At 40.3% G+C, this 11,767-nt stretch overlaps 1 protein-coding gene and 1 pseudogene across 5 annotated transcripts; one reads left to right on the plus strand and one right to left on the minus strand.

Moving 5' to 3' along the window:
- Positions 1-2,231: 2,231 nt before the first annotated feature.
- On the plus strand, positions 2,232-6,436 carry LOC147302462 (uncharacterized; annotated as a pseudogene).
- On the minus strand, positions 4,878-10,469 carry LOC147302463 (uncharacterized). Of its 5 annotated transcripts, none has more exons than XM_086283045.1 (15): positions 10,000-10,469; positions 9,694-9,757; positions 9,261-9,486; positions 9,073-9,148; positions 8,670-8,950; positions 8,552-8,590; positions 8,372-8,445; positions 8,189-8,266; positions 7,715-7,920; positions 7,534-7,633; positions 7,274-7,436; positions 7,065-7,171; positions 6,823-6,967; positions 6,559-6,685; positions 4,878-6,409 (listed from the first exon to the last, which is right to left on the minus strand). In XM_086283045.1, the coding sequence occupies exons 2-15, from the start codon at positions 9,699-9,701 to the stop codon at positions 6,072-6,074; spliced, it is 1,968 nt and encodes a 655-aa protein (XP_086139171.1). In that variant the 5' UTR covers positions 9,702-9,757; positions 10,000-10,469; the 3' UTR covers positions 4,878-6,071. The 5 variants fall into 5 exon arrangements, with proteins under 5 accessions (XP_086139171.1, XP_086139169.1, XP_086139170.1 ...); XM_086283043.1 differs by having other exon boundaries at positions 8,552-8,587; positions 9,694-9,833; XM_086283044.1 differs by having other exon boundaries at positions 4,878-6,376; positions 9,694-9,833.
- Between the last annotated feature and the right edge of the window lie 1,298 nt (positions 10,470-11,767).

An 11,767-nucleotide genomic window follows, 5' to 3' on the forward strand; every position in this document is an offset into this window, starting at 1 on the left:
AGGCAAGTCCTGAGGAGTCAGCTGAATGGTAAGAACAAGATCCGGGCCATCAACACATACGCCCTGCCCGTGATCAGGTACCCTGCTGGGGTAATAGGCTGGCCAAAGGAGGAGATAGAAGCCACTGACATAAAGACAAGAAAGCTCCTGACCATGCATGGAGGGTTTCACCCCAAGTCCAGCACCCTGAGGCTGTACGCTAAGCGGAAGGAAGGGGGCCGGGGACTGGTGAGTGTCAGCACCACAGTCCAGGATGAGACAACGAACATCCAAGAATACATTGGGAAGATGGCCCCAACTGACCGAGTGCTCAGTGAATACCTCAGGCAGCAGAAACCCAAGAAAGAGGAGGGAGACGAGGAACCATCATGGAAGGACAGGCCCCTGCACGGTATATACCACCGGCAGATAGAGGAGGTGGCTGATATCCAGAAATCCTACCAGTGGCTGGACAAAGCTGGACTGAAAGACAGCACAGAGGCACTAATCATGGCAGCACAAGAACAAGCTCTGAGTACAAGATCCATAGAGGCTGGGGTCTATCACACCAGGCAAGACCCCAGGTGCAGGCTGTGTAAAGATGCCCCAGAGACAATCCAGCACATAACAGCAGGGTGCAAGATGCTAGCAGGCAAGGCATACATGGAACGCCATAACCAAGTGGCCGGCATAGTGTACAGGAACATCTGTGCCGAGTATAACCTAGAAGTCCCGAGGTCAAAATGGGAGACGCCCCCAAGGGTGGTGGAGAATGACCGAGCTAAGATCCTGTGGGACTTCCAGATACAGACGGACAAAATGGTGGTGGCTAACCAACCGGACATAGTGGTGGTAGACAAACAGAAGAAGACGGCCGTAGTGATCGATGTAGCGGTTCCGAATGACAGCAATATCAGGAAGAAGGAACACGAGAAGCTGGAGAAATACCAAGGGCTCAGAGAAGAGCTCGAGAGGATGTGGAGGGTGAAGGTAACGGTGGTCCCCGTGGTAATCGGAGCACTAGGTGCGGTGACTCCCAAGCTAGGCGAGTGGCTCCAGCAGATCCCGGGAAAAACATCGGAGATCTCTGTCCAGAAGAGCGCAGTCCTGGGAACAGCTAAGATACTGCGCAGGACCCTCAAGCTCCCAGGCCTCTGGTAGAGGACCCGAGCTTGAAGGATAAACCGCCCGCAGGGGCGTGCTGGGTGTTTTTTTTTTTTTTATATATATATATATAACACCCAGCACGCCCCTGCGGGCGGTTTATCCTTCAAGCTCGGGTCCTCTACCAGAGGCCTGGGAGCTTGAGGGTCCTGCGCAGTATCTTAGCTGTTCCCAGGACTGCGCTCTTCTGGACAGAGATCTCCGATGTTGTTCCCGGGATCTGCTGGAGCCACTCGCCTAGCTTGGGAGTCACCGCACCTAGTGCTCCGATTACCACGGGGACCACCGTTACCTTCACCCTCCACATCCTCTCGAGCTCTTCTCTGAGCCCTTGGTATTTCTCCAGCTTCTCGTGTTCCTTCTTCCTGATATTGCTGTCATTCGGAACCGCTACATCGATCACTACGGCCGTCTTCTTCTGTTTGTCTACCACCACTATGTCCGGTTGGTTAGCCACCACCATTTTGTCCGTCTGTATCTGGAAGTCCCACAGGATCTTAGCTCGGTCATTCTCCACCACCCTTGGGGGCATCTCCCATATATATATATATCTATATATCTATATCTACATATATCTATACATATATATTAGGGGTGCAACGATACACAAAATTCACGGTTCGGTTCGGTTCGATACTTTGGTGTCACGGTTCGATATTTTTTCGATACAAAAAAAATGTTCATGCCTTTTTAATTTGTCATTTATTAAAATTATAAATATATATTTTAACTCAAAAGTACAGTTTTTAAATTTAACCCTAACCCTTGTGCGTGTTTTTTATTTTGTCAGCGAATGCGCACCTGCGGACCACTTATGTGCAGCCCTGGTTATTTAGCTCGTCATATTGCAGCCACAGAAATTCTTTTGTCCATAAAACCATAAAGCTGCACTTTCTTTTTGCCTTATAGTCTGATTTGTCATAACTTCTCCGTTTTGTGGTAAGCTTTTCTTTGGCTGTCACTTCTTCACCCTAACCTGTCTTATTTGGCTCAGCAGAACTAAAATATATATCTGTCTGTGAAGGTTCTCAGTCATCCAGGTCATCATAGTCAAATATAAATCTATGGCGTTATTTTTGTGCCACTATTCTGAGCGGACGTAAAAAAAAATTGAGCGCACGTAAAAAAAAATTGCAGGTGCAAGTGTTGCATTTTGAGGAGAAATTTATTTTGAGCTTACAAAAGCTGAATTTGAGTGAACAAAATTCATTGCTGCGTGCAAAAAACGTATTTCAGTGTTTGCGCTTATCCATATACACACACAATAGCACCCCCTCTCGCTCAGTTTTTTCATTTGCGCTTGCTCGCAATGTGTTGCTTGCGCTCACAACAACATTCTCTGCTTCGTACGCTCAACTCTCTGTACACCGTTATAAGTGTGCCACAAAACCAACCAATCACAGACTTGGTTTCAAAAATTCTGATTGGCTCTTACGGTCTCCAATCAGCTGGCTAGCTACTGCTTTCCGGAAACACTGTCCGAAATGTAGCTAAATCCAGCTAAAATCTCTTAAACCCCAATTTGCGGATAATATCTTTAATCATTTTATTTTAAAATATATTATTTTTTAAGACTATTGTTGGTGTAGTAGAATGTAGTTGCATCATACAACCATGCCAACTGACTAATTTTTCCAAATTATACTTGAGTAGCTCTCTTTTATGTCGTCGAATACTGAATAGCAGCACGAAAAGAGCATGTCCCGGCCACATGTAAGTAATATAAAATCATTTTGTTAATTATTATTCGCTTGATAACTGACGTTAGCTAATTTGCAAACTATGCAAACTTGAAAAATGATGTACCTCATGTAGTTTGTTTTATGGGTTGTTTATTTTTGTCTGAGATACATCATTTCATTGTACTTGTCCATGTTCCTTGCTGCTTTTAACAGGACATACTGAGACAGCAAATGATGCATAGACTCCTCTCTAAACTGGAAGCTGCTTTAAACCAACAACCACTAAATCTGGATTATTTGGAGTTCTTGACTCGTCATGAGCTTGTTCTGTTTGAATCTTTCTCTCAGCAAATAGGCGGTCTGTCAGAGATTACAGAGGCTCTACAAAACGTTCATCATCTGGTTCAGTGTGAAATTAACATCAGCTCTGTGGCCATTATTGAACTGGAAACAGAAGTTGGTCTGGGACCTGGCCACCCCAAAATCGTACTAGAGAGAGAAAGACTCAAGAATTTGTTGGACATTCAGCTGCCAGTCAGCTGCATTGCTAAATGTCTTGGTGTTTCAAGAAGAACAATCTACAGGAGGATGCAAGAATTTGACTTGTCTGTGAGAGGAACATACAGCACAATGAATGACCAAGAGCTGGACAACATCATATCGGCTATCAAAAATCAGATGCCAAATGCTGGCTATCGAATGGTTCAAGGACATTTGGTTTCTATGGGTCTCCGTGTTCAGTGGTGGAGAATGATGGCCTCCATGCATCGAGTTGATGCTGTAGGGATCTTCAAACGGATCACAGAACTAGGCTGTGTTGTGCGAAGAAGCTACTCGGTGCGAGGCCCTCTCTCCCTGGTCCACATAGACACAAATCACAAGCTAATAAGGTAAAATACCCACTTATATAGCTCTAACACAAGTTGGGCAGAAAGATGCACGTTATACTTTAAATCTGCTTTAATCAACCTTATCTGATAGGTCTTTCAGTGTATTTATAATATTTTAAAAAGCACTTGATAGAGTAATATTAAGTAAAAGGAATACAGGATGTGTAACAAAACCAGCAATATTGTTAATTGTAAATTTTCTTGAGCAATTATTTACACTTTGTATATCGATATTTTCCATGATAACAAGCCTATCAACACATAATATGTTAAGTGCTCCAGAAAACTTAAAAAAAATCATGACAAGAGAACTAAAATATTTAGTCTCATTGAACTTATAAACATATAAAAATGTTGGTATTATTTTCAGCACACCTGACAAGTGTCCAGTTTAAGTCAGTGGCAAGTGTGCATACTGAAAAATTTATTTTCAATGTCTTACATGTTCTGCAAATCAAGCCTTAGTGAGATTGTTTTCCCTCTGAAACAGGTACAATGTTGTGATCTTTGGTGGAGTGGATGGCTACTCAAGGAAGGTAAAAGTGTAACTGTTATGTAGAATATTTGGTAGTTTTGAAATGAGAGCTTTATTAGGTTGTTTTTTTATGAACATCAATTATTCAGCAAGCCAACATAGTGGACGATTTGCAATTATTATTTTTTTAAATTTCTAATCAGTTCTTTACCAAAAAAGGTTAAACTAAAAGGCCATTTTCATTTTTTGATAAGTACTACCAATATTGATGTATAGACTACTCAAGCTTTGAATTATGGTTATGAACATAGAACCGTACAATATTCCTTGAACACTTATTATGAAACTGCATTATTAACTGAAAAACTATACATGATCTGAAACCAGATCTTTAATTTTCCATTTGTTTTTACTGCAGGTCCTGTACTTGGATGCAGCAACTAACAACAGGGCAAAAACTGCATTCTCATTTTGAGATCAGCCCAGCTTCACGGCTTGCCATCAAGGTTTTATGCCCTGATTTAATTTATATGCTAGCAACAAGTATCATTAAAGAAAACTTTAAAAATTCCTTAAAAATGTATTTTTATCATAGGGTTAGGGCAGATCAAGGAGTAGAAAACCTGGACATTGCACATTTCATGTTTGCCACAAGAGGAACAGGGAGAGCGAGTTTCATATCTGGAAAGAGTGTCCACAATCAGAGGTTAGTCTTTTGATGTTTTTTATATTATTATTGACTGCATGGGTAGATTGTTGTAGCAGTTCTGATATTGATTTGAAGCATGAAATACCTGAAATCCAAATTCAAATGTATTTACAGAGTAGAACGACTTTGGCGTGATGTCTGGATTGCAGTCACTAGCAAGTACCATGATATTCTTCACTCACTCGAGGAGGATGGCCTGCTTGACATTTCAGATGTCATTCATCTTTTTGGTGTCCACTACATCTTTGTCCCTCGACTCCGAGCAGATCTTGTCACCTTTGTTGGAGGATGGAATAATCATCCCCTCAGGACAGAAGGTGGTCTCACTCCTGAACAGCTCTGGTGTATGGGACATCTACAAGAGCTGGACGAGGGCGAGAGACTTGAGGTACCAGCTCATAATCTGATTTTTTTTTTTTTTTTTTTTTTTTTTTTTAATTTAAATGTTGAATTTCAAAATTTTAGTTAGCAGTTAACTCTGCTCTTCTGAAATTAACAAATTAAAACACTTGCAGCACATCTGGGAGATGCTTCTGGTGATTTTATACATTCTTGCTTATCAATTACCACTAATCTAAATTACAGTAAGAAGAACATGAAAACAAAGGCATTCTTTTTAAATTGTTGTATTTTAATGGAAAAAACGCTTACACAAAATAACATTCCTCCCAAAAGTACCTATTCTGGAATAATGACCATTATATATGTTTGTGGATTTGAAGGAGCTTCGGGATCCAGGCATTGACTGGGAGAGTGCTGTACTGCAAGAAGAATCTAACAGCACAGTTGTGGTTCCTGAAGTTGAATGCCCACTGGATGAGGAAACCCTGGAGGGGCTTCAGAGAACTATTAATCCCTTGGAACATTCTGAGTCACACGGTCGTGACCTGTACATACAATTCTTGCTACAGGTGTCAAACCAACAGTGACACTTAACATGGACGTGAAAGTCAACGTTCTTTTAAGTTCTCAAATACTGGATTTCTTTGCTAAAACATTCAGATTACAAGTAGACAAGCAAACAAAGCACTTGCTTATTATCTATCAACGTAGGACCCTACACAAAGTTTTGAAGTCTTGTCATTTTCATGAAACGGCTACGAACATCTTAACAGCTAATGTTTACAAACATTTTTACTCATTTAGTTTCCAAATTACAAGACAACAATGTGTTAAACTCTGTGGAATCCACCACCATATTTAACTGCTGCACTCATTATGGTTTTAAACACTGTGTAAGTGTCCAGATGCTGCACTGGAAAAGTCACAGTACAAGTGCATGCACTCACAACTGGGTAACAAATGGAGTGATCTCCCAGCCGCTCCTTACATTCATGGTCAAACTTGCATGTTATTTTGAAATGTCTCTTTTCATCAGGAAGGATGGGAACATGGGACTGGCCGGTCATCCACTGGAGCACATGGTGGACAGCAAGAGACTCTGATTTTTCACCACCTGCACCGCCTGTGTTTCCATCTGTGATGTTTGAAAATGTTTCTGAAGTCTTTTCTAAATAAAAAGCAATCTGGATTACAATGTTTTAAATTAACAACTAAGAATACTTTCTAGTGCCCTGCATGTTAAAGCAAAAATATTTAACAGATGCATACGGTATATATACAATACTATAGGTATATACAGCTAATACTATACAGTACCTGATACTTCAATCTCCTGCAAGAAATCTTGCAAAAAATTTATGATCTTCCTCTCAGTTCTCTCCCTAGATGTCCCTTTTTCACTGAAATGTGGTTGGCAGCTCATCATAATGAAATCAGCGTCTGGCTGTAAATAAGGAAATAAAGTAGATTATATTATAGATATATTGTTCATTCAAAACTAATAAATAAATACAGGATAACTACAGTAGAGATAAGTGGACTGTGTTTGGATCAGACTGAAGCTGCTATGTTAATACTTACTTTGAGGATTTTCCCAGGAACAAACAAACTGTGGCAAGCTTCAGGATTTACAGCCATCAGGTTCACAAGACCATACAGTTCCATGCCCTTTCGGAGCTGCTGTAGCATTGGAATCAGTCTTGTTGTAGAGTGTAAGACAATAGCACTTAAAAATAAAAATAAAAAAACAAAAAAACAAAATGAAAAACTAGTTGGGGAGGGGGGGGGGGGGTTAATGATCTCTCTGATTTTTTCTCCCTTACCGGATCATGCTTTCCTTACTATCCATCTTTATCTGGTTTGTGTATCCACAGCTGACAATTTCATCAGCCCACATCATCAGAGACTGTATGTCTGCTGCATCTTCAACCTGGAAATGTATAATGTGAAAGAGGAAATACAGAAGGTTAAAAGTGTTTAAAAACACCATACTCATAATATATCATGTGCCAGAGCTAAACCAGGTGCTCACTTTGCGGATGAGCAGGGAAGATTCCACATCTGCAACATCCTCCTTAGACAGACAGCTGAAATCAACCTCTCCTGAGCAGAGGAAATTGTAGCACCATTCTTTGAAAAAGGCAGGAGATGGGCCTCCTTGGGTGAGGCTGACTGCAATTATTTCACCAACAGTTCTGTGTAGACAAATGATTATAATTCATTTTCAGGTAACATTTACAAAAATATCGGATGCGTATTAAATGTAATACACAAAGCTCGTATGTAACCAACCTGAAGTTTTCATTATCAAGATCGGTCAGAGAATACTTGGGGTTTTTGCCCTTGTTCTCAAGTCCTTCAAAGAATCTGCTTTCAATACCTGAAATCATGTCTTTCATACAAAAAATATCCGCATTTTTAAGTTATCCATTATTTATTCACACTAGGACAAAACAGGTAATAGGCAACTCACCACTCAAAAACTCTTTCCTAAGTGCTCCTGTATCCACGCCTGCCTCTCCAATGAAAACCACCCTAAGAACACTGGTGGGAGATGCAGCTTTTTTTCTCTGCCACTGGAGAATGCCTCTGTCTGGAAGGTCTTCTCTGTCCACACACAACTTAAATTCTGTTGTGGTGTCGACTTGTTGTTCAAGGCAACGCAATACATCTTCCACGCTTAACAAAAACAGGGTAGAAAACATCCTAAGCTCTCAAAGAAAAATAATCATCTTTAGATTAAAAGAGGCTACCACATTAAACGTGATTAGAAATTATTGCAGCATGTTCTGTGCAACAACCTTTAACAATAATTTAAAGTAGTGTGATCATAAAATGTTTTATATGAAATTAAACCCCAGGTATTGTGTAAAAGATCTTACACATAATTTTAACAAATGGTTCTGCATAATAGTGTGTATATGAACTATAATAGAGCAAAAAGTACCTGTCTGTTGTGCATACTGAAGTTTGAGCTGGTGTCCCTGTAGTTTGGTCATTTTCTTCAGGCACCATGCATTGAAAGCTGATGACAAAACAAAGTTTAAAAAAAAAATAAAATAAAAATACATATGTTTGCGTGGACTGTTACTGATTAACATTTTTTCATAAACGGCTGAAAAAAGATTACCTATCCCCACACAGACTCGCATGGACTGTGATCTCATCTTCAGGAAAATCCTTAGTGCATATTGGACAAATAACCTACAATTCCAAAAATGGGTACATGTTAGGCATAGTGGGAAAAAGATCATTACCGATACAAAATTCATTGTAGTTACTATGGTTTTTAGTAATGTGCTAGGTTTACCTTGCATTTGCTTTTCACAATGCATAACTCCGATTCCTGCTGAATCAAAAAACAGTAATTGTGATACTATATTATTTAATCAAAATTGCTCATTTTGATTTCATCAAAATTGTCTCACCTCATCATCAGTCTCATCAGGAGAGAATTTTCCTTTGCACGTATTGATGTGTACTGCAAGCATCTGCAGAGGCATAACTTCATTACACTGGTAACATATCTTCTTTGGCATCTTTGAAAAGTGCTGTGAGTCGGGAGGTAGAGGAGATGTGTCTAATGTTTCCTGAAGAGGTACTATGTAAAAAGTGGATTTGCCACCTCCTGACACAGCTTTCAGTGTTTTGACAGAATATCCTTCTGTTTCAGGTGGAATTACAGTGAGCTTTCGTCGACCACTGCCACCTTTATTGACAGAAAAATAGCATAAACAATCAAGCAGCAAAAGTATCAACTACATAATCATAATGCAGTATGAGCACGCAAGAATGCCAAAAAAATACATAAAAACTGAATTAACAACAAACCTGTTGCCTTATGTAAGAGCCATCCTCCACAAAGATATTCCATTTTTGGAAAGGTTTCTTCCAGAAGTCTAGAAATCTTAGTTAAAAACACCGTTAAGCAGAATGGAACACTAAATGGACTGTGGCATATGATTCAGGCTAAATGCGTCTGCCAATGACTGATTTTAATACTGACTACACAAACTTACCTCTGCATGGTCACCATCTTCTGGAAGAGACACTGTTTGTCTCCCCATGCCAGCTTGTAGGAGTTCAAGCTCCTCAGCTGGCAAAGGTGTGTAGGATGTGTTTTTTGACAGCAAATAAAAACTGAGGCCTGTGGTCTTACTGCCTGCCTTAACAAGCTGCTTAGTAGATGTTAAACATCTCTTTTTACCACGGCTCAAGTGTGATTTGAAATATCCTGGAAATGATCTGTGGGATGAAAATGCATGAGTTTAAAAAATGCAGTGTTGCATAACATAAGGGTTATTGTTTAATAAAGTTATTAAATATGACATCAGTCCTTAATAGCACATTTTAATTTAAAAATCAATGTTGATAAATCCACAAACCAAATAACTTTAACAGAAAAGATTGCAAAAAGTTAAAATAAAAAAAACACACAAAAAAAGCAAAAACCTTGTCATCTCTTGCTGGATAGTCAGATTTCTAGGCTCCGGCTGCCCACTCTCTGTTGGCCTCCCTGAAGGATTTGTGGATATGTTGTTAAGCAGCAAAGACACCAGATTTCTTACTGCTGACTCAACTGCACCATTACCCTAAAAAACATGATTAGGATACACTGCCTCAGTAAGACAACTACGCTGGTAATTACCCATAAGGCTAGCTTAAACTCTACAGCTGCATCTGTAACTACAATTTCACAGCATATTAAACAGAAAGGACAGCAAATTACTAAATTCACACAAAAAAAATTAAACTCACCTGATACTGTGGTGTAGTATTATTGGAGCCATTGTTTGATTCTGCCATCTCTTCTTTAGCTGCAGAGTAAATCAAAAATCCCTCTATCTGCAAGAAGCGAGGCTGAGTGGACAGTGTTTCCGGTGTCCGGACAGCAGTAGCTAGCGAGCTGATTGGAGACCGTAAGAGCCAATCAGAATTTTTGAAACCAAGTCTGTGATTGGTTGGTTTTGTGGCACACTTATAACGGTGTACAGAGAGTTGAGCGTACGAAGCAGAGAATGTTGTGAGCGCAAGCAACACATTGCGAGCAAGCGCAAATGAAAAAACTGAGCGAGAGGGGGTGCTATTGTGTGTGTATATGGATAAGCGCAAACACTGAAATACGTTTTTTGCACGCAGCAATGAATTTTGTTCACTCAAATTCAGCTTTTGTAAGCTCAAAATAAATTTCTCCTCAAAATGCAACACTTGCACCTGCAATTTTTTTTTACGTGCGCTCAATTTTTTTTTACGTGCACTCAGAATAGTGGCACAAAAATAACGCCATATAAATCCTGCTGCTTTTACACGCGCACTCACATAAGCTCAGCGATTCTCTGCGCGATCAACCTCTCACATGTGTAAGCTGCGGGAGATTTCACTTGTCATGTTTGCATAGTAAGCTAACAATTAATAAGACGATGTCAGAGGAATTGGTGCACAAATTATCATCACTCACAGATCAGTGCTGTCACTCTCTATACACAGTTTGCACGATTGCAAAGTGAAAGCAAAAAAACAAGCGCAAATTCAAACGCGATTTCAATATGTCACATATTGACAGTGGCTCACCGATGCCAATGACATAATTACCCAGCTACATTTCTGAAAGAATGCAAAAGCATTGACATATATTTTTCCTACAATAGCCCGACGGGCAGGGAAGAGATAGATTTTGGTAGCCCGACTGAAAAGATCGCTAGCCCCGGACGTCCGGCTAGCGATATTGCGAGCCCTGTATCTGATTGAGGAATCACTCATCTTTGGAAAAGAGAGTTTATTACAGAGAAATGTCTCTTTCCAAAATAAAAGCTATACTATCCGCTTCTTCTGGGCTATATTCTCAGCAGCATATTAAACACATAAGGAGAATCATGTGCTAACAGCTGTCTAAATGACTCGGCTAAAGTTAGTAGCATGCTTGCTTGTTTTTTTTCTGCTTCCACTTGTCTTTGCACTAGGATGATGTCTGCGTAAATGTGCAGTCATATTCGTTGTGTTCCCACTAGTGCTTTCAGGTTAATCTCGTTGAAATGACCTTAACGCCACAACACGGCAAATCTCCATTAACGAGCTACCGCCGATCGCCCCGTGCATGGGGCTAGATGGCCAACATGTTAACGAGCTAACTGCGCTAACACACTAGCTCCCACCCATGTAATTGAGCATTGCATGGCAAACATACTGTTTTACTTTAGTCCATGACTCGCTTACCTTCAGGGTCATATGTCACATGAAAACCAAAATAATTCCAAACGCCAGATCTGAATGAGGGTGGGGGAGGTCCATCTTGCAAGGAGAGCTTAACTTCTGTCTCGCTAGCTTGCCCTGCGCTCTTCCTTCTGACGATGCTGTCTGTGTGGAGCGCTCAGTGAATCTGCGTTCGACTACTCCGCCTAGGCTGCACTGTCGAGCGCAGATCCACTGAGTGCTCCACACAGACAGCATAGTCAGAAGGAAAGTTGATAAAATAAATTAAAAATTTTGTATTGTTCGATACATATGCGTACCGAACCGAAAACACTGT

The sequence above is a fragment of the Aulonocara sp. 'chitande type north' Nkhata Bay genome, linkage group LG23 (assembly GCF_057382095.1).
Source record: "Aulonocara sp. 'chitande type north' Nkhata Bay isolate Kocher_YH1m ecotype deep benthic linkage group LG23, A_spYH_male_GT1.1, whole genome shotgun sequence".
Classification (NCBI taxonomy): Eukaryota; Metazoa; Chordata; class Actinopteri; order Cichliformes; family Cichlidae; genus Aulonocara; species Aulonocara sp. 'chitande type north' Nkhata Bay.

Coding starts and splice junctions, on each gene's coding strand:
- LOC147302463 (XM_086283042.1), bottom strand. CDS start 10,047: ATGGCAGAATCAAACAATGGCTCCAATAATACTACACCACAGTATCAG. Junction 9,834..9,999: donor ATACTACACCACAGTATCAG/GTGAGTTTAATT, acceptor CATGTTTTTTAG/GGTAATGGTGCAGTTGAGTC. Junction 8,951..9,072: donor GCTCTTACATAAGGCAACAG/GTTTGTTGTTAA, acceptor CTGTCAATAAAG/GTGGCAGTGGTCGACGAAAG.